At 35.6% G+C, this 23,193-nt stretch overlaps 2 protein-coding genes and 1 long non-coding RNA gene across 6 annotated transcripts; 2 read left to right on the top strand and 1 right to left on the bottom strand.

Annotated features, from left to right (window-relative positions):
• Positions 1 to 347: 347 nt before the first annotated feature.
• Positions 348 to 22,494, bottom strand: LOC130718507 (uncharacterized). 3 transcript variants are annotated; one of them, XM_057569108.1, is made up of 9 exons: positions 22,155 to 22,493; positions 21,547 to 21,705; positions 20,835 to 20,900; positions 20,639 to 20,728; positions 20,183 to 20,488; positions 19,966 to 20,063; positions 17,579 to 17,614; positions 17,353 to 17,473; positions 348 to 2,796 (listed from the first exon to the last, which is right to left on the bottom strand). In XM_057569108.1, the coding sequence occupies exons 1-9, from the start codon at positions 22,251 to 22,253 to the stop codon at positions 2,695 to 2,697; spliced, it is 1,077 nt and encodes a 358-aa protein (XP_057425091.1). In that variant the 5' UTR covers positions 22,254 to 22,493; the 3' UTR covers positions 348 to 2,694. The 3 variants fall into 3 exon arrangements, with proteins under 3 accessions (XP_057425091.1, XP_057425092.1, XP_057425093.1); XM_057569109.1 differs by having other exon boundaries at positions 348 to 2,793; positions 22,155 to 22,492; XM_057569110.1 differs by lacking the exon at positions 348 to 2,796 and adding an exon at positions 7,830 to 8,868 and having other exon boundaries at positions 22,155 to 22,494.
• Positions 10,283 to 14,850, top strand: LOC130718509 (uncharacterized). 2 transcript variants are annotated; one of them, XR_009012702.1, is made up of 7 exons: positions 10,283 to 11,096; positions 11,397 to 11,526; positions 12,402 to 12,478; positions 12,573 to 12,603; positions 12,721 to 12,783; positions 13,721 to 13,803; positions 14,488 to 14,850. It is a non-coding gene; the product is annotated as an uncharacterized LOC130718509 (long non-coding RNA). The 2 variants fall into 2 exon arrangements; XR_009012701.1 differs by having other exon boundaries at positions 12,402 to 12,783.
• On the top strand, positions 15,732 to 17,351 carry LOC130718508 (kinesin-like protein KIN-14U). The gene is made up of 4 exons (XM_057569111.1): positions 15,732 to 16,578; positions 16,681 to 16,764; positions 16,872 to 17,033; positions 17,137 to 17,351. The coding sequence occupies exons 1-4, from the start codon at positions 16,383 to 16,385 to the stop codon at positions 17,334 to 17,336; spliced, it is 642 nt and encodes a 213-aa protein (XP_057425094.1). The 5' UTR covers positions 15,732 to 16,382; the 3' UTR covers positions 17,337 to 17,351.
• Positions 22,495 to 23,193: the final 699 nt, after the last annotated feature.

Raw genomic sequence — 23,193 nt, 5'->3', positions numbered from 1 at the left:
ATATTAGTGTTTTTTATTTAAAAAATTAGTTGTATTTTTGTTTTCTATTAACAAAAATAGTGAAAACTATATTTTGTTTAGCTAAATTGCGGGTAATGGGCACGGGTACGGGCATATAGGTACCCAGAGGGTACGGGGACGAGCATTCAAGTTTCTACCCATGCGGGTATGGGGACGGGTACGGGTAATTTTTGAAAACACGGGTATGGAGATGGAGACTATAGTACCCTACCCAGCCCCTACCCATTGTCATCCCTAAGTACATGGTTACACCACCGATTAACATTAAACAAGTAAAACCTCAGGATCTGGCTGCGAATATTTTTGCAAATAAAATGTGCATGTAATTTTGCAAGAAAATTTTATATTATTTGCAAATATTTCTTTAGAAATATATTCGCATGAAACAACAACTAAATCGCAAAACATTTCGCAGGAAATTTCTGCGAAATAAAATTCAGAAAAAATGCGCGGAAAATAAACACATTTTTAGTTGTGTCACAGCATACGAAACCTAGCTGATCTTATTTAGTAATTATACATAAATAGCATGTCAATTCAAGCTCGTTGCATCTTCATGTATTGGTGGTGGTGACCAAATTCTCCGATGTGGCATGGCGACTGGCAATGGCTTGTTAACATCTTCTATTGAAGGATGGTACCTTCGAGAATGTATTGGTGGCAGCAATGGTGATGGTGGCCAATAAACATGATGTGGCGTTGTTACCGACAATGGCTCGTTAACCTCTTCTATTGAAGGATGGTACTTTCGATAATTTTGTAGTGGCAGCCATGACACTGGCGGTGGCCTTTGTCTCCGAAGTTGCGTGGCAACCGACAATGGCTTGTTAACCTCTTTTACTGAAGGAGAGTATCTTTGATATTCTGTTGGTGGTGGCAATGGTGGTGGCCAGTAAACTCCATGTGGCGTGGTGACCGGCAATGGTGGTGGCCAGTAAACCCGATGTGGCGTGGTGACCGGCAATGGCTTGTTAACCGCTTCAACAAGAAGCGCTTGAGGGACAAGCATCAAAGCTGCAAAGAACACAACTAGAAAGAATAAGAAATTATAAGAAGTCATGCCTTTAGTGAAGGTGAGTGATACTACTAAATACATGGTATCATCGATTTTTATACTAGTTGGAGTGTAAGGTCTTAATCCAAGAGTTGGCTTGTAAACCGGTGGTTTGTTAACTAGTATTGCTGGCTTGAAATTTGGTTTATTAATTTTTGGTGGCTTGTAAGAACCGTGTCCATATAATTTGGCTATTTTAGTGTGTGTGATACTACAACATGCATGGTAATGGTACGTATCATCGATTTTCTATTATTTGAAAAGTCAAATTTGAGTTTGGATTATTCAAAAATGATAAGGAACTTGTCCCATGCAGGAAACAAAGAGTCGTACGCGTACCAATATTTTAATTGTATCAATAAAAAATATTAAGTTGGTGTGAAAATTGGGTATTGGATATTTTAAATAAATCATTTGACCCCGGCCCATTCCATATATTTATGTATTTTTTTTACTAATGATCTTTAGTACCATCTTAAAAATGCTAATAGAAAAAAAGTTATATTAAAACTTTTTCACCTGTAACCTATTGAATAATAAAGTAATGTAATATTCGAACCCTGTGGAGGACTAATTTACTAACCATTAACATTTGCCGATAAAAATAAAAGTAATGTAAAATTCGAGAATTTGGATTTAGTGCGACGGTAGTCTAGCGACGGTTGATTTTGACCGCCACTTAAAAGGATGATACTGTAAGGTTTATATCGACAACGTTATGTAAAATTTATTCTCTGGCGGTTATGTAATTAGTGGCGGTTTTTCATTGGGTCGTGACCTGGAAGATCGAACCGGATCTGCCCGATTTGAAGCAAATGAGCGAAACCTCCATCAAACTCCTAGGGTAATATGGTTCGCCCGACTTGAAGGTATTCCCCGTGTGACTCTAGATCGTAGGTGGGTGACTGTGATCGAGGTTCATGGTGAAGGTTAGGGTTTCCTTTAACATTATTGCTTTTTGTGTTTCCTTTGAAAGGTGGGCACTGGAATAACCAAGTAAAAGTCACCTGTAAAAAAATTACTATAGTATCCATTGACAACATCTTGATCTCCTATCTGATTTTACATTTCCTAACTGCAAATGATTCAATGGGAATATGGGAGGGGAAAGTGGGCATCCCTTATTAAAGTAGTCTTATTTTATTTTTTGGAGCTGTTTTGTCATGTATAATGTATATATTTTTTTTTATAAGCAATGGACTATATATATTGAAGAGAAGTACAAGGGGTACTTCAACCCAATACAAGAAAATACAGGTAAAGAAAAAAAAAATAGTAGTATCAAAGGAGCCAAACTAATGCTCAAAAAGAACCCACCCACACCCCCACCTTGGAAGCAAGATCAAGGAGAGAAGTCTCATTAAAATCTTACTAGGAAAAACCCCAATGGGAAAACCTAGTAAGGAAAAAGAGTACCCCTCGCTAGGATCAAAGCGGAACTTCCAAGGAGGTCTAAAAGAAAACATAGCACAATAAGCTAGCCAAAGTGCTGCCAATCCAGATCTGCTTGATATTATTCATCACTTGAAATCTTCAAAAAGCCCTCTCATCGTGGATGCAAAGTTCCCAACTTGGATTCCAAACAAATCCTCTCTAGAAGTCAACTCAACATCCAAAAATTACTCCACCTGATGCATGCAAACCGTATGGTAACATAAGAATGTCACACCACCATCATGGAGGATAGCCCCACCACCTGCCATATGCACAAAAATAACCTGCTACACCAACAAAGACCTGTTAATAACCCAATAAACCATGATACTAACACATGAAAAGGGAGCTCCATCCAACGTATTAATCTCAGCAAAAAGCTTCACGGGGACAACACACTAGCCAGACTTCCAGAATCAATATTTACTTTCATTCACCCAACAGATTAATGTAGATATTGGGATTTGAAATCCACTCATAGTGCGACACAGAAAACCCCCTTGCTTTTGCTTTTAACCAAAGCCATGATCTAAATTGCATGGTTACACCACCGATTAACATTAAACAAGTAAAAACTCATGATCTGGCTGCGAATATTTTTGCGACTAAAATGTGCATGTAATTTTGCAAGAAAATTTTATATTATTTGCAAATATTTCTTTAGAAATATATTCGCAGGAAACAACAGCTAAATCGCAAAACATTTCGCAGGAAATTTCTGCGAAATAAAATTCAGAAAAAATGCGCAGAAAATAAACACATTTCTAGTTGTGTCACAACATACGAAACCTAGCTGATCTTATTTAGTAATTATACATAAATAGCATGTCAATTCAAGCTCGTTGCATCTTCATGTATTGGTGGTGGTGACCAAATTCTCCGATGTGGCATGGCGACGGGCAATGGCTTGTTAACATCTTCTATTGAAGGATGGTACTTTCGATAATCTATTGGTGGCAGCAATGGTGGTGATGGCCAATAATCATGATGTGGCGTTGTTACCGACAATGGCTCGTTAACCTCTTTTACTGAAGGAGAGTACCCTTGATATTCTGGTGGTGGTGGCCAGTAAATCCGATGTGGCGTGGTGACTGGCAATGGCTTGTTAACCGCTTCAACAAGAAGCGCTTGGGGGACAAGCATCAGAGATGCAAGGAACACAACTAGAAAGAATAAGAAATTATAAGAAGTCATGCCTTTAGTGAAGGTGAGTGATACTACTAAATGCATGGTATCATCGATTTTTATACTAGTTGGAGTGTAAGGTCTTAATCCAAGAGTTGGCTTGTAAACCGGTGGTTTGTTAACTAGTATTGCTGGCTTGAAATTTGGTTTATTAATTTTTGGTGGCTTGTAAGAACCGTGTCCATATAATTTAGCTATTTTAGTGTGTGGGATACTACAACATGCATGGTAATGGTACGTATCATCGATTTTCTATTATTTGAAAAGTCAAATTTGAGTTGGGATTATTCAAAAATGATAAGGAACTTGTCCCATGCAGGAAACAAAGAGTCGTACGCGTACCAATCTTTTAATTGTATCAATAAAAAATATTAAGTTGGTGTGAAAATTGGGTATTGGATATTTTAAATAAATCATTTGACCCCGGCCCATTGCATATATTTATGTATTTTTTTTACTAATGATCTTTAGTACCATCTTAAAAACGCTAATAGAAAAAAAGTTATATTAAAACTTTTTCACCTGATTAGACTATCTTTGAGTTTTTGGTCTAAATCTAATTCATTAATTTTTTGTTGAGTTTTGCATTTGTTTGCATAATGTCCTGGCTTTCCACATTTCCAGCAGACATTTTTCTTTTTATTAGGATTTACAGCTTTTTTGTTTATAGGTTTTTGAGTAGTAGAACTTTGTTCATAAGGTTTCTTTTGAAATGGTTTTCTCTTTTTATAGCCCTGAGAAGGCTTTGTTTTGGATCTATTAATCCTTCTAGCTTTTGAACTAGGAGCTTGTAAAGGTTCTACTCCATATTGTTCACAAAAGCTACCTACTTCTTTTCTTGAGATTTGCATATCTTTTTGCATTTTGTTTTGAAGTTTGAAGTCAGTACAAACTTGTATTCCTGTGTGTACTATAGTGTTATGCAATTGTCCAAATGATAGCGAACCAAAATTTACTGGATTTCCTTGATTAAAAAGTGATAAATTATCTAATACCTTTGATTGCATTAATCTAGGTAATCCTGCAATAAAGCGCTCTTTCCAGAAGGCGCTGTTGCCATCTTCTCTTAAGGTTACCTTTGAGAAGAAGGTGTCCTTATACCATCTGTAATCGGACATGGTAGGACAATAGAGATTAGCGAGCTGGCTTGAAGCTCTCTCTCTAAATATGCTAGGATCTCCTATGAAATGAAGTATAATAGTATATATTAATGTTGCTACAGCATCTTCTTCTCCATTTTCTTTTTTCTTTTCTAATATAGTTGATTTATCTTCAGGGGTCATGATGTTGTCCCACCAGCCTCGTAACTGACCAGTGAAGCCATGAGTAATCATTAATGCTGCATTTCTATTGGTGTTATTATGGACTTTATAGGCTGTGGTAGCCATAATCATTTGATGCGTAATATCTAATATATTTTGTTCACTAAAGCCATCGATATTCCATTCATCAAGGCTAGTTCCACTAAAGGTATTTTGAATAAATTCTTTTCTTTCTTCAAACCTCATATCAGAATAGGAAGGTCTTGGATAGTAGGCTCTTGTGTTGTTATCTGGCCCAAACTTTCTAATTTTATTGATATTTAAATCTTTATCCAAATGATTTATTGAAAGCTTGTTTAATTTTTCTTTTAATTTTTCTACACTTCCCGAGAGATTAAAGGAATTAAATTCTTCTTTAGTGTATTGAGGAATTTTGAAAATAGGAGTTTGCAAAGGGTTTCCTAAGGTAAATGATGAAGAAGCTTCTTTGGTTGTAATAGAGGGTTTTTGAACCTCTATTCTTTCTAGCTGCTTTGACATGACTGTTAACATAGTATTTGCAAAATTTAATTGTTGATGAACTTTGTTAGCTTCTGCCTTATAAGGAGATGCTTCGATTTCATGACCATCTTTTATGACTATTTTCACTCCAGTTTGTGGAGGGTATTCTGAAGTAATAGTGTTATTATCAGGAGTTTTCCAAGTGGTATTTATTTTTGTGATTGGATTGACGTTTTTCCAGAAAGGATAATTAAGATTATTTTTAATACAATGGTTTTCGAACCAATCAAAAAAATAGATGTTTGTTTCAGAAACTTCCATTTCTTCATAATATAAGGCCCTAAGAGTTTCAGTTTCTTGTTTACTGTAATTCTCGAAGTACCATAATCTTTTATCTTTATTGTATTCAGCCATAAAATCTTTTCTAATGAAATCTTTGTCTATTTCAAAACTAGGTTTTACCCTACTTAGCATGTTGATTTGCAAAGGGGTTGGAGAATAATTACTAGATTCTTCATCTTGATATATAGGTGTTGCTATACTAGGACTAGACGTTGTATCTAATCCTTTAAGCTTTGATGATACAGAAGATCTTGGGAGATCTACTCTGTATAACTGTTGAGGAGATCTAATACTAAATGAGTTTGATCTATTCATTCTTAAAGTGAGATTTGCTCCTTCTTGAAACAATTCTCTTACTTGAGTATTATGAACTTTTGGTTGAGGCAGGGAATTCTTGAATACCCATTCCTCAGGAACTTTACTCATAACTTCTTCATGAGTAAGTTTCTTTGGAACTTGTACTGAAGATCTTTTAAGGTTTGCTTCTAGCATAATGGTTTCTTGTTTGGGTGAAGATCTTAAAGCTTTAAAATTATAATTGATTTTTGAAACTTTATAATATACTCTATATATTATTGAGAAATGATCACTTTCTTCTTCAAAAATATCATTGTTTGCTAATAGATCTAATTGTATGGCATTTTTGGTCCAACTATTCTGAAGATTCATAGCATAGTTTGGATGCGGTGAGCGTGGAAAGAAATTCTTTCAATAGTCCTATATATATATATATATATATATATATATATATGGGAGCATATCAGGTGAGAGGAATGGTTTATGTGAGAGATGAGAGCATTAATTGATAGCCATTGATTTAAAATAGATGGTCCAGATTTAAACCCCCAATTTCATAGTGCACGTGACCCTCTTTTCTCTCAACACAGGTCTTTCATCCTCTTCCCTAATCACCACAGACCCACTCACCCAAGACAGACATAGCCACGGTGGCCGCCGCCGGTGGGTAACCCACCCATGTGTAACCTTTTTTTCATGTGTCTTTGTTTCAATATCACTGTCACCACATCATCCCCGTTTGTTTTTCTTTGAATGGTGATGGGTGTTTTTTTGGTTAAACGGTGGAGCTAGGCTGAGATTAAGGATTTTCGGTGGAGGTGTCGTCGGAAAGAATGGTGACTGGATTTTTCCGATCGGGTAGTGGGTGGAGAGCAGCCTCTGTGTGCTTGAAAAAACTGGAAAGAGAGAAACAAACAAGGGATTTTATTAGGGCCAGGGTTTAAAAATTGCTTCTGTCATCAAATGAAAAAAATTGATGGCTTTGCAATCAAGATTTGGAATTGCTAGTTATAAATTTTGAGATTTTGAATCTGGACCAAATGGAAAAGAATTGCTGGCTTTCATTCTTGACACAGGATTTGTGCAGAAGAGGAATCGTGAAGAAGAAAGAAGAACGTGGCACGTGAGAGTTTTAAATGAGATTAGATCTAGACCATTTATTTTAAATCAATGGCTATCATTTAATGCTCTCATCTCTCACCATAAACCACTTCTCTCACCTGATACGCTCCTATATATATATATATATATATATATTATATAATATATATATATATATATATATATATATATGGGAAGGACATGCTAATTAGTATCCATTTGCTGATTTTCCAACTTGCTTCTTGGAAATATAGGTGGGAAGGATATAGGGCTTATGTAATAGATCAAGAGGAAACAGAAGGAATTGGTAATTTTTTTCACTGCTAACTTCTAACAACACATTCTCAGCGAACGCTAGTGTTTTTTAGCTGCGGTTATAACCGCCGCAAATGCATTATTAGGCCCCCTCTAAATCCCGTTTTTTTTGCAGTGAGGTTAGAGATTTTCAAATAATTCAAGTTGATGAGCGGAGGCAGTTGCAACCAATGCTAAATTTATAATTTTTTTAAAACAATTATGATTTTGGTTCGAACCGGTGTTAGATCTCTGAAAGCTCCATTCATTCTCATTTATGCGGGTATGTTTTTTCGCTTCCATTACTTCACTTGGTTTCTTATACCGATTAAAAAGACTTTATATCTTGTTGAATTAAAAAGCATAAGAAGTTTATTGAGATGTCAGAAAATAAAAAAATATTAAAAAATTCAAAAAATATCGTACTACACACATTTTCGAGTTAGATAACGCCACGTGTGTTCTTTTAAAAATAAATAAATAATGAAGACCACGGAAGGATCGGATATCCAAAGGATGGAAGGTAAGGTTCTATAATGGTCTTTTAATTATATTCTGCAAAATCCACTATGAACTAAGAACAAGAGCACACAATAAATGAACATCGCTTCACTTGTAAGCTTGCGGCGAGCCCAGCTTGCACACGGTGCTCCCATTTGGCAGAGGATGGCCTTCATGCACTCCGTGATTGCCCTCATTCGAAGGAACTTTGGATTAGCACAGGTGGTACTCTCCCCCCCCCCCAACTTCTTTGTTAGTAATCTGTGGCATTGGTTAGAAGATTTGTTGGTTCACCCCGATGCAGAGTTCTTACTCCATGTTCTTTGGTGGGCGTGGCGGTGGAGAAACAATATGGTCCTTGGTGATGAGATTTGGACTTTGGAATATGTCAAACGTCAGATTGTGAGCACCAAACTGAACCCCGCTTGGTTGAAGGGTAATATGCAGAACCCTCAGAAGTCCTTGAGCTTTGTTCCCCCTCCACCTGGTTGGGTCAAACTACAAGTTGATGGCAGTTTTCATCGTCCCTCATCTAACATGAGCTGTGGCGGGCTTATGAGGGACCATCACGGTACTTGGGTGTTGGGTTTTGTTAGTTTTGAAGGCATTGGAGAGGTTTTCTTGGCCGAGCTGCTTGCAATTATCAGAGGCTTGTCTCTAGCGTGGGAGCGAGGAATCAGGAAGCTCATTTGTATATCCGATTGTGAAGATGTGGTGAAGGCTTTAACTGGTTTGGGGTCGTTCAATCTCTATTCTTGTGCTGCATATCTAGCAGAAGCCAGAAGCTTGATCAACCAGGAGTGGGAGGTGTCTATTCTCCATCACAATAGAGAGCGGAATAAACCTGCTGATGCGCTAGCTAAACTGGGAATGAGCCTGCGTAGGGATTTCACTGCCTTAGAAAACCCCCCTCCTGAGATTATTCCTCTGATGGGGTGTGGTTAATTTGCTTGTGTTTTTTTGGTTTTTGTTTTTTTCCTTTCTCATGTACCAAAAAAAAAAGAGCACACAATGAAATTTGAAATTCCTACGTTAGATCTTAAATCTGAATTTTGAAGCTTATGACGTGGAGAAGATAAAGCAAGCAACAAAAATGACAAACATGTAGTAGACTGTTCTAGATTTAGGTTTGAAACCAAGAAATCCTGAATTCAAATATGGAATACCAACTAGATCAAGCAACACTTTCATGAACTCAAAGAGTTGTAACTGATTAAATTGTGCTAAATGATTAGCACTAATTCAACTAGATCAAGAAACACATGAGTCATGAAAATTTGATAAAAAATAATGAAGATCATATGTAGATAAACATTTAGGCATCATTTGTTTCAACAGAGAAATGGTGGAAAGAGATTGGTGAGAGCAGGGGCGGATGCAAGGTTCTAACCAAGACTATGTGCATATGATTTCTAAGAAAATTTAGATTTAAACATACATAATGTGTGCAACTAATCTGATATATAATTAACATCTTTATAATAATAAGAAATATACAAGAAGAATGAGTACAATATATATATTAACCGGCATATAAACGTTATTAGATTTTTTTTGATAGGCAAATGTTAGTTGTTAGAAATGTTAGTAAATTAGTCCCTCCTCCGGGTTCGAACCCGGGACCCTTCACCCTCACTCCACCCAACCCTTATGTCCCTAGCTCTTACCACTTGAGCTATCCTAAACGTTATTAGATAATTGTGCTATTTGTTCATTTGTCTACTTGAGAGGGCTGGTCTCAAGGCTTTTATCATCAATATAATAATTATGTTGGAGGCAATACAAAATGTGCTCCTTATATAGAGGAGCATGCAATGGGAAGCCAAGTAACTAATGGGCCAAGTCCATGGTGACCTAGATGCTAAAATACTAACTCATATTCTAACATATTGGGTCACAAATGTAAAACTCAATCTTAAATCGTATATGAGCCGAAATACATGCTCTAAAAACCTAAGTTAAACAAGCCTAAACCTAAATTACTTAAAGTCCCATATAAAATCTCAAAAACAAAACACGAAAGGTAATACCGAAATTAGGAAAAATACTAGCTATAAGAGCAAAGTTGAAAGTAAAGTCTTGGAAGAAGATTCTGACAAGCTCTCCATGAGGGATATCACCTAAGGTCCTCCCTCCATATGCAAAGATACATCACTTTCCCGGATCATCTACATCCTTCTACAATTAAATCTAGAGGTCGGAATTTAATAAAATTTCAACTAAAAGTTTGTTTTAATTTGTGAATCGTAGAGGATCGGGATCCTTTCCTCAAACCTAATTACGCTTTTAATTTCTGATATATCTTCCTTTAGTTGATTTATTGAAGCATCTTTTAACCGCAAAAAATATAGAATTAATGTGGTAAAAATCTGAAATTGAAGTTAATTGTTTTCCTTCCAACTCAAAACTCTAATTCCAATTCACATCTTAATAAACACTATCTTCTCTTCTCATATTCCCTGTTTTCATCTTCTATCTTCACAGTTTCTCTCCAACACCCAAACATACCATGTTCAGCCTCACCTGCACTTTGACTTTTGTTATCCCTCAACCTTCTCCTTCTCCCTACCATCCCTAATATTAGGCACATCCTCATCTACTACTTCTTATTCTCAAGTTTGCAATTCACTATTCCTACAAAACCTCCAATCAGCTTCCGCCATCTGGCTTTCTTTCCTTTAGTTTTCATTTTTTTTCCAATGGCCTCTGGGATACGACTAACCAGTCATCATCCTCATCTCAATCGCGTGTTGCCTCTGCTCTCCACCCACTCCGCCGTACACTAGCTAGCAATCGCGTGTTGCCTCTCCCTCTTCACCCACTCCGTTGTACCCTTCGTCATCTTCTTTTTCATTGATTTCTCTTCTGAAATCAACCCTAGCTAGCTTTCCTCTTCTCCAAATCCATCCAAACCCTAGATGTGTTTCCGTGTTTAAGTTGCTCTTTCCATCCACTTCTCACCAATCCATCAACTTCATCTTTTCGATTGATCTGATGTCGCCTTTGTTTCGTCGCCGGTTGCTGTTCATTCGTCATTCCCTCTTCTCAGTTGCCGAACTTTTTGGGTTGAATGCATCTTCGAAGGTTGATTTTGTGATCAAATGGTCAGTATCAATCCCAATCTCAATTAATTTTCATACTTCTGCATATGTTTATTATAGAATTTGTTTATTGAGATTTGGATATTTGTTTACACTTTTGTAGTCTGGTTGCCTACATCTGCTAGAGGTGTGGTCCTGTCAATGTAGTTTTGAATTTTTGCTATAAATACCCCTTGCTGTGAACTTCCGTTCAACACATTTCCCCTCTCCTTCTGTTTGAAATCCCTTTTATTTCCACTGATTTCATTGATTTGTTTGTTCTGTTTGAATTCTCATATTCTCTTATTTCTCCTTTATATGCAGATTCCATTCAAAGCTTATGCCCTGGAAGAGAAGCATGAAAGATCAGAGCAAGGGTGATTAGAAAGGGAGCTCCATAGTTGGCAATTGTGATCTTGAATTTGCTGAAGGACTGTCTTTCAGTAGTAAATTAGTATGTTCCTATTTTTTAAATGGTAGTATTTCATTGTTTTTGTTACTTTTAATTTTAATGGTTTTAACAAAGGAATAAGAAGAAGGAAAAGTAACTTCTCCTCACTGAAGAAGGATACATGATTGGTACTTTGATTCTCCAATACAAGGATGTAAACACTATAAGATAGCAATAGTGGTACATATATGCAGACTTCACACAAATCTAATTATAACTATCTATTTTTCTTTGTTTTACTTATGTAATACAACACATCAACGACTCATAATGTATTTTTGTTTCTGCAAAATCAAAAGCTTATCTATCTAATACAACTATGCATTGCCATGTTGAAAGGGCCAAGGGGAGGTGAAATAAAATCAAAAGCTTATCTATTTAATACAACTGTGCAAGTAATATTACAATTGTCATTTACATAATGAGCTGGCATAGATTGAAGCAAGAAGTAAGGAGAGAAGAGTGATTAGAATTTAGACTTGGTGCTGATTTTATGTTTGATCGCTTGAATGATGCTTAAGGCCTTTTATTTTAGAAAATATTATGCTTCCCAAGTTGAAATTATTCTATTGGAATGGATGATGCCTCCCAAAATACTGATTAAAAAGAAAAGGGTTTAAAAGGTATGATCTTTAGTTGATGGCCTCTTTGATGGTTTATCGTTTTGTATTCATGATGACCTCTTTGAAACCTGCACTCTTATTAGGATATTTAGTTGTTGAACTTACTATGACTATTTGGTGGTCTGATCTTAAGCATCTTTAACTGTTGAAATTTCAAAAAAAGACACTAATTTGTAGGTTTATAATGAGTTGCAGAAATGTCAATGAACTGTATGGTGTGTGTGCCTAATTGGTTGTTTTTTATTTGTTTTGTAGTGGCCACTCCTAAACATATTAGTGAACTGATACATGTGGAAGGCATGGCAATTGACGAATTCAAAAGCCACTTGCAAGTGAGTGTGTTTGTATTTCATTAGGTTCCTAACAAACCTGGAAGGTTTTCAGTTCTGACAAATTTAATTCATGTATTTATTTTGTTTATTGCAGGGGGAAATATCTGATAAAGACCATGAATGAGGTGGGTGGTAGGAAAATCCTCATTTTGCAAGAATTTGTTTGGGTGATGTGCTGAAAAGCTTAATTATTTTTATATTGTTTTTATTTTTATAAACTATGCTTCAAATTTTGATTACAGAACAGTGACAGTCATCCTAAATTACCAAATTCAAACCATTAAGCATGGAACTTCTTGAATTGTGTAAGTCTCTTTCATAAAAATATATGAAGCTTCTATTCAAACAGTTCAAGCTTGGTTACTGATGAAAATTGAGCAATTTCCATAACAAGGGTACACAAATCTGTTTCTCTAGCCAGTGTTATTGTGAAACAATTAGTTATAATTTTTGTGTTTGTAGATTTAGTGCAATGGAAAATATTATACGCACGATATTCCCTTCACATAACTTGCAATATAGCAAACTAACATTTCATTTCTTTCTTCCTCTTTTCTCTGCTTTTTCCTTATAAAAAGCAATGGTGTCTAATATCTCTTAGTTTAAATTTTTTTTCTTGAAGATTGAGAGTTCTGAACAAAACTACATAAATAAATGCACTTGGCTTATGTTCTGCTATTTATCAACTCAGATAAGGCCCATAAGAGGATACCAATGATTGTGCCCAACACTGAAATTTTGAATAGGCCATCAACCCAGCTACTAGAACCCCCATTATCTGAGTGTTTCCATGCAAGGTCTCAAATTCCCCTGATCTTATACCAGTGCATATATGACACTGCATATATGATTTTTGTAAACTTTTTAATATTTTAATTGTTTATCATTTTTCTGAACTTCATGTGTTTTCGACCTTTTTCTATCTCCTACCCATTCAGAGTTACTACTTATTTTAGCGTTGAAGTTAACTTTTATACTTCAGAAGTACAAAGGAGGGGAATATGGCCCAAGTTTTCCCTGCATCTCCACTCTGTTTTCCTATTTGTATGTTTGTCCATTACTCTATTTCTTAGTCATACTCACAATAATTAATTAGTAGGTGTTGGTGTGTGAGATAAACTGTTTTTTTATGTTTTGTAGTTGAACGTGTTGTTGTTTCCCTGTTGCATTATTTTTTCCTAATCTTATTCTAAAGTTTCCCAATCTGCTGATCTAATCATACCCACTTTGATGGTTTTACAGTTGGAGTTCTTATGACTCTTAAAGTTGAAAGGCTTAAAGTTTCACATTGGAGAACTCAACGATCATACCTCATTGCTTAAAAGGTTTGTATTATATTGATCTCTCCAACTATGAAATCCTAAATTAGTTTCCAACTATGTTACAAAGAGAATGGGAGAACATGGCAAGTAGAGATACATGGGAAAGTGAGGGTTATGTTGCCTTAATATCATAATTTTAGTAACACATCCTTTTATTTTCCCCTTGCTTACACCTGCCATATTTTATTGAATTTTTTTTTTCTGTTCTTTACAAGTTAACAAGAGAGTAGAACATCTCTACATCAGGGTAATCTGTTGGGATAAATTGATAAGAAAATCAAAGGTATTTGCCATTTTCTATATGTATAATATACAAATCCAGTTCAAGTAAGACTACCTTCAGCCTTAGATTTGTAATATTTGTATTCTACTTACAGTTAAGATGAACTGCAAAGTTACTTCTGTTGTCCCTTTTATGAGGTGGCCCTGTTCATCTCTTTTGGGTTAATTTTCTATTTTTATATTCTAATGATAACCAATAGTTCAATACAATTCTAATTATCTACTTTTACTTTATTATTTCCTACTCCTCTCCCAGTTGCTTTACCTTTTACTTCATATTAGAAGGTTGTCATTCAATCAGTCTTTTATTTACTTATGAGTTGGAATGTACCTGACTGTGGGTTTCTTTCTCTTTTTTGCTATATCTACTGACAATCAAGCTCATTTTTTTGTGTTTTTGTGCAGGTCTCTGTTGGTAGAGGGAGGAATATGACAAGGTGTATCTATGGAGAATAGGAGCTCGAGTCTGTTGGGCTTATAAATGAAGGGAAGATGCATTAAATTGTGACGGCACAAGAATGAGGAGAAGGTGAGCCATCAAAATTGTGATAGGGAAGGGACATATCAATTATGCTTGAGTTTAAGTTCTTCAATTATGACGGCACAAGAATGAAGTTTTTTGATTAGGGAGACACTCATTCTCAATTTCTCACTCTTAACATAAATTCTGGTTCCAAATTTTGTCTGTCTTTCCTCCAAAATCAATCATCTTGATCCTTAGATGTAAAATCAAGACTCTTATGTCATGTATAATATGTAATTTGTTCATATTTTTTCTTGCTCTATACTTCTCAACTCGCAATTATATTTAACTGGTAATTTATGGTTGTGTTCAAGTCATGATCATATAATTTCATCCCTTATGAAATGTTTGTCAGTTGGGAGTAACTTGAGTAGGAGAATGAGGGGGTAGAAAAAGAAGAACAAGTGTTAAATAAATAGAAATGATAATTTACACTCCAACAGGATTTTAATGTAGGTGAAAAACTGATTATGTAATTTGTTTTCATGAGGATCCTCTAATTCACAATAGAGTGCTTAGTTAAACTTAGGCCGTTACAAAACTTGGTACTTAAAAACTTTTTTAACATTACTGGAAAACTTGTGCTGTTTCAAATGGAAAATGATTCTATGCGTTTCAAATGGAAAATGATTCTATGCAATAAGGACAAATAATAACACATTTAGGCAATGTTGCAAGAAGCTAGGGTTGGGGCTCAACTCAATGACAATAGAATTGTGCCACTGTCACTGACATCTTCAATACTCACAAGGACCCATGTTGATGATGTTATTTGTATTAATAATCATAAATAGTATTATTTATATTTTTGTGCATTAAAATAAGTCATATTAAAATGATAGATATTACTCATAAAGTAAGGGTACAATGTCATCTATAATAAATAGAAAATGTCATCAATGATAAATAAAAATGATTATTAATTTATTTGATATGACATCAATGATTATATAATTTGTGTTTATCACAAAATTAGTCTGAATGAATTGTTAAATATATTTCTCGTGCATCGCACGGGTAAACGGGTTATATGCTAGTTTTCTTCACCCACCTTACACTTCCCATTTCCATCCAACTTATTCCCCCTTACTAGTACACTCATTAATCCATCATTTATGTGAATGTATAAAACAAAACCATTACACAAATTAAGAAATTTGATAGTAAATAAAGCAAAGCTCACAAGAATCAACCAACCAAAAACCCACGTTCTCCTCTTACTTCTGGTCAAAGTTTTACTCAAAAAAGCACCACTGACACTGCTACCACTGCCTCAAAGACCAACCCTTTACAGTTCAACTTCAACATCTGGACCAATCAAAACAGATTCTCACACCACCACCATTGTTTTTTTCTTCTTATCATTATCATCATCATACCTTTTTTTATTTCAACTCTTCAAAATCAGGGTCATTGTGACTTGAGTCTGTTCAATCATTGACTGTAACTAAACTCCCCAAAGTTCAGACCTTTTTCCTGTTCTTATCCTATTGTTGCTGAAATTTTTTCATGGGGTGTTCGAGAATCTCGTGTTTATAGCTTCATCATAACGCATGCTCCATTATCTTTTGGTTTCTCGTGCTTCTTGTTGGTGCTTTTTTAGTGTCTAGAAGCTTCTATTTGGTTGGCTCACTTTTCAATGAACTGGGGTTGCTTCAAAATTTTGTCTTGTTTAGATTAAACGAACAGCAGATTTTTGTCCAAAAAAAAAAAAGAACAGCAGATTCAGTGATTGTTTCTGTTACTGTTCGATCCGTGTCTTGTGTTTGGTACAAGAATGATTGTTTCTAAAAGAGAAGAGCAGATTATGTTGCCTTCAGAAGGTGCAAGTGAGGTTTCAAAGTCAACTTCATTGGATTTGAACCCAGATTCCCTTGATGGATCCACACCTGGTTCCACTGATTACACTGATGTAGGGGTTGTGCCAGAGCACCAGAAGGATGAGCTTGAGCACTTGATATCAAATTTAGAGAGTATAAAATCTATGAAGTCACTTTTGTTTTTGGCTTGTGGGTTTGAATCTGTGAAGTGAATGTTACTAATTTTGTTTTGCTTGATCTGATTTGATTGTGTAGGGGAGGTTGAGCAGCTGAGGCTCAATCAGAGGATAGTGGATGATAAGAGGAGAGAAGCATTGAGTAAGATATTGGATATCAAAGGTAATGATAATAGTACTAATTGGAGGTTTTTGTTGTTATGCATTGGAATTTTGATGATATTGTAGTACATCTTTTCAAGGGTTGAAGAATTTCATTTTGCTATCAAGGAAGCATTCGAGTATTTTGTAGAATTCGACCAATTTTGATACCGGATAAGAGGAAAATCTCTGAACCAGTATCAGCTGGATCAGAGAGAATTCGGGTTAAGTTGGGAGGAACAAGGAAAGATTTTGAGTTTGATAAGGTTTTTCCTCAAGAATCAAGCCAAGGCTAGTATTAAACGTTAATGTGTTTACCAACTTTTGCTATCTGATTGTAGTTCCATGTTCTAATGGAGGGCGGGTATGTGTGTCATTGTTTGAATCTCTACAGAAAATGTTTTTGTTGAGGTTGAGCCAATTCTAAGATCTGCAATGGACGGACACAATGTGTGTGTTTTTGCTTACGGTCAAACGGGCACAGGCAAGACATTCACCATGGTTAGTCTAGTCAATTCTAATTTGACATCAGAAAACAATGAGACCTCACGAAAAAGAAAACCAAGACATTTAAGAATTCATGTTACTTTTTAAGGAAAACAGCACTTACTGAGAAGTCTCTACCACCACTATAAACATGACTAAATGTTGAAGTGCTAGCAAGAGCCCACACAGAATCTGTGTGAACTGCATAAGAATGCAAGCAACGTTGCTGACCAAGATCCCAAAGCCTGAGGAAAGATGGTGACATCAGCCAAACATAAAACAAACAAATGGAAATTATTATAACACCATAGACATGCACCACCTTATGATCTAAAAAAAATATACACTACCTTATCATGGAGTCTGAAGATCCTGATAAACAAAACCTGCAAAGATAAATGTTAAAAATATCTCAGCAGTTGTAGGGAAAAAAACGTTACTTAATTCAAGCTAACAAAACTTGCGCAAAGAAAAGATGCATGGCTGTCAGCAATGGTAAAGAGAACCAAACAGCATTTCATTCAGTATACTATTGCCCATCAATTGGGACATTAAGTAAACCTCATTTTCATCCTTCAAAGATACAAGTATGAGGTGTCATCAGTTCAGTCCTCAATATTTTTGCGACCAATTTATAGTTTGTTTGTTTGAGATATGACTCACCTGGCGCAGCATTTCATGCAAATCCAATGGCCATAAATAAATGTGGCACAAATTCCAATCCCATTGACTGGAGAGAAATAAAGACCCCCCTTCTATCAAGCGCCAGTTGGTATTAGATAATATTTAAAATGGACATGCTATGAGTCCCTCAATAACTCAAAGAGTCACCATTTTGGTCCTAGAATTTCCGTTTCTTAGAAGGCTGTCTAATAGGCATTGACATGGCAAGTAGATAATGGACCACATCAACGTCCAAGTAGATAACATACCATATCAAGGTCTCGTTGAACAGACTTTTAATATAGGGTGACAAAAGAACCAAAATGATGACACTTTTAACTATTGAGGGACTAAATTGTTGACAAAAATCTTTTGGGCACTGAAGTGATCATGCGGTCATGGCTAAATCTTTGGAGGACTAAGATAGTGGTTTGCTTTGTGTTATTTATGTGCTTAGTTGTATGTTGTCATAATACACAAATGTCATAGGAGAAACACTGAAACAGATATAGTGGGAATTTTATGATAATAAAAAATTGGCTTAATCCTCAAATTAGTCCCTGTCTTTGTTTCGCCGTCTGAACCAGGTCCCTGACCGGAAAAATTTGTGGCATCAATCCCTCTTGTTCAAAAATGTTTGGAGCCAGTCCTCGCCGGAGCTCGGAGCTCCGGCAAGGGATGAAGTGGCATGCTGACTGTTTAAATAAAGGTGACGTGGCATTAAAAAAACATTAAAAATTAAAAAAAATAATATAACTTAATATAATAAACACATATTTAACCTAATTAAACTTAATCTGATCCTAATTCTAAACCTAAACTAACCCAATTCTCAACTGCATCAATTGAAACTAAAAAAAACTAGGGTTCATCTGTTCTTCCTCTTCTTCTCCTCTCCCGATCTTCTTCTTCTTCTCCTCTGTTGTTCTCCTTCTTCTTCTCAATCTTCCAACCCGTGGTACAAAAGAGAATAGAATAAGGTAACAAGTACCCAGAACAAAACCAGCAAAAAGATTAAAACAAACATAACAGGAACAACAACAAGAAACGGAAAAAAGTAAGAAACTCTGGCGTTCAATGTGCTAAAACGCTGTGTTCCTCTGATGAACCCCTCTGTCCTTCACATCCGTGGAGTTCTCAGTGCACCAAATACCTACACATCCACTCGTTTTCCTCAGCACCTCTACAGTCTCCAACGAAGCCGCCTTCGTTTTCACCACAACCCACAGAACTGGCGGCGACACCAACCGCAGCACCTGACCCAACCGATTCAAAAAGTAGGACTGAAACCCACGGTTATAGGTAGGCGTCACCACAATCAACAGCTTCCTCAGTACAAAATCGAACCGCTCACCGCCACCAAACTCTGGCTCTGCTTCTCAGCGCTCAAGCTCACCACCGGATCAATCACAAAACGCTTCATCCCTACGAAGAAATACAGCACACACCTGTACGCGGCCCTTTTCCACTTCCCCTTCCAACTGTGGGAAATCGATTGAGAAGAAGAAGAAGAAGAAGAATAACAGCAAAGGAGAAGAAGAAGATCAGGAGAGGGGAGGAGAAGAAGAGGAAGAACACGTGAACCCTAATTTCAATTGATTCAATTGGGAATTGGGTTAATTTGGGGAAATTAGGATAAGTTTGGGGGAGAATTAAATTTGGTTAGTTAAATTTGGGTTACAATTAGAAATAGGTTTAATTAGGTTAATTATATGATGTGTAATATTTTTTTTAATTTTTAATGTTTTTTTAATGCCACGTCACCTTTATTTAAACAGTCAGCATGTCACTTCATCCCTTGCCGGAGCTCCGAGCTCCGGCGAGGACTGGCTCCAAACATTTTTGAACAAGAGGGATTGATGCCACAAATTTTTCCGGTCAGGGACCTGGTTCAGACGGCGAAACAAAGACAGGGACTAATTTGAGGATTAAGCCTAAAAAATTCATAAACAAGTTTCTAACTCTAATGTTTGTTAACAGTAATTTGAGCAGAATAGAAGAAACAATGCAGGTATGAGGAAAGACTCTAAAAAATACAAATGTAAATTAAAAAGTATGTGTCCACTCAACAAACCTGCCAGTAGAATCCAGAAGCAAAGCCCTGATGTTATCCGTATGCCCTTTTAGTTTCATAGTCTTTGATCCAGATCTTGGATCCCAAACACGCACAACCTGGAGAAACAAAAAATAAAATAAAACAAAAGTAAACCATGCTCTAAAATTCCAAGGGTAATAACAGACAGAAGCCACACTAAATTGGAACATATATGTTAGCATGAAACCCATTGTACCTTTTCTGTACCACCAGAGACAAGAAGTGTTCCACCTTCATTCATTGCCAATGCATAAACAGATTCCTTATGGCCTTTAGCAGCAATTGGAATGTATCCTTGATTTTGAGTAGTGTGCACAGATATACTGTTACTTGAGCTGATGCTACGCAAGCTAGTCAATGGTAATGAGTTCCCAGAACCATTGATACCATTTGAAGTATCATCATCCGTAGCATCAATGCACTTTGCAGCTGAAGCATGTGCAGCTTCAAGATCCCATACGAAAACCTCTCCACCGAGGCCACCAGAGGCAACAATATTGCTCTAAAAGTCACAACACTATTAAAGGATCAGAAAATGGATTTGATAAGATTCAAACTTTAAAACCAATCAAACTATCTGTAACGTCAAACACAGAAAAAAAAAATGCTTGAAGCACTTAGTAAGAAGCATGGAAAGTTCAAAGTACATTACATTTTTTTCAGATGCTGCAAGGCAAGTAACATAATCTGAGTGTTGGCGGAGCGTCCTAGTACATGTTCCAGTGGAAAAAGCATCCCATGTCTGGCAGAAACATACAACAGCCGGAAAGGAGTAAAATTATATCAGTGCTGCTAGCACAGCAAAAGGGCAATGATTGATTACAATAAATAACTAACAGGCAACAAACCTTAAGGGTTGTATCTGACGAACAAGAAACAAGGGTACTATCACCCACAAGAACTGCATCATTAACCTGTAAACATGAAAAAGTAACATCTATATATTTAACAAGTGTATGTATATACTATCAATATACTCTATTACATGGCAATAAAAGGAAACATGATGAAACCACAGTCAAAGAGGTTCACGAATTCAGTGACCGTTGTTGTCTCTTTCAATATTAAAACAAATCTCAATTGTGGGATTAAATTTTGGGCACAAGCAAAACCAAAGGACTTAAGGCTACTGACCTCTTAAACACAAAAGAAAAGTAACAGTATATGCACTACAAAATAAGTAAAATAAATTTTACTTTCAAGTTTCAACAATTGCAGACCAGACCACCTTTAAGGCAAGAAATTAAGAAAACTATATTCATCTCAATGATACATATTTTGCACCTAGCCTAGTGAATAGTTTCCCACTGCTACAGCTTTAAAACCGACCACAAAGTTTGGGGTTTAAGTTGAACTTCACTTAGACATCCATCTTATGAAAAAATTGGAGAACAGTAAACATAGAAGCTGAAGCATCATAATGTAACCGTAGAAAATAAAATTGTAGCATTCATGAGGTTATTCCTAGTAAACCATGTGTCACCAGACAAATGGAGGATGTACAAACAAACGTTTGCGTGTGTGTGTGTGTGTGCGCACAGAGATAGAGAGAAGTATTACCCAGTCCACATGAGCTTCAAAGGTAGCAGAGCATGTTGCTGCATCCTCACCTAGTGCCCACCGTTTTAGCCTGCCATCACGGCTCCCAGTGAAGAGATAATCAGACCCATCAGATACTGCAGACTTAAGTACGGCCAAACAATTTATGCCTGCGCAATGCTGTGGAAAAGAACCAACTTTCAAGTGAATATAGATAAACCAACAAAGAAAATTGTCAAACTTTAAAGAGTTCCACGTCCAGCTAAAAGCTGCAAGATGGATGCAGAAGTAGCATCTACTACATGTCTACATGTAAATACCTAGTCAAAATGTAACTGGCACCATTGTATACATCAAACTATTGATAAAGCTATCACTGATGATGAGGTAAAATGATGATAACTATTGACAGGAAGGAGGAAAGTATGTATTCCACCAAAGGATCTAATATTGAAAGATATAGAACAATATGAATATCATGTAGTTAACATAAATAACAACACTATCAATCTCATCTAGCAGACAAAAGCCCAAAGAAAATATCTAAGGGGATAAAGATGTCAGTCACCAAAAACACGAAACTTGGCCTCTTTCATGAAACAGATAGAATAAAGCAATAATAAGTTCACCTTTGTGTCATCAGAATCATTCAACACATATGTTAATCTCTTCTCCTTACGCGGGTGAGTTGAACTGTTTGTGTTCCCTGCACTACCCACGCGGTGCATTGCCAAAACTGCGACAGTTCATAAAAGATAAATCACATAGCATGAATAGCATATCCAGGAGTAAATTAAAAATGATGAAAAGGTGCTATACTAAATTAAATTATTAGCTCCAAACAAACACAAGTCCTCAGACATAAAAAATATATAATTAATATTCAAAAAGGTTAGCAAGATGCAGAGAGGCGGTACTTTCAGTGGAATATTTACTGCAGTTCAAAGGTGTTACAAAAGAGAAAACTATTCTAAGTTTCTAACACCTTGTATACCTGAACTATCAACCCTAAAACAACCGCGTTAATTTTACTTAACAATCTTAATCTAAAAAATTATATATATATTAAAATTTTCAAAATAAAGCAAGTAAAAAATATATATTTGTATTAGAAATAAACATAATATTTGAGCTTAATTTATAATATAACTACATAGAAAAAGTTTGATTTAGTTGATGACAAATTTAAAATGCGCCAATATTTTTTTGAGTTTCTTTTAGTAACTAATCTCTATATAATATTAAAAAAATTATATAAATTTTTTTATAAAATATAATTTTTGTTAGCATAGCTATTATCCCCGTTGGTTAATGAAATTATTTACTTAAACATTAAAAAAATTTAGAATAAAATTACTGTAAATTAAATTTGTATACATGAAGATAAAAATAATCTCTATATTACATACGATTCATTATGTAAGAATTGTAAAACTTATTTATGAAAAAGTTTGATTTAGTTGATGACAAATTTAAAATGCGCCAATATTTTTTTGAGTTTCTTTTAGTAACTAATATCTATATAATATAAAAAAAATTATATAAAATTTTTTATAAAATATAATTTTTGTTAGCATAGCTATTATCCCCGTTGGTTAATGAAATTATTTACTTAAACATTAAAAAAATTTAGAATAAAATTACTGTAAATTAAATCTGTATACATGA

This window comes from Lotus japonicus, chromosome 5, assembly GCF_012489685.1.
Source record: "Lotus japonicus ecotype B-129 chromosome 5, LjGifu_v1.2".
In the NCBI taxonomy this organism is placed as follows: Eukaryota; Viridiplantae; Streptophyta; class Magnoliopsida; order Fabales; family Fabaceae; genus Lotus; species Lotus japonicus.
The sequence above is the reverse complement of the archived record's forward strand: the minus strand, read 5'-3'. Positions and strand labels throughout refer to the sequence as shown.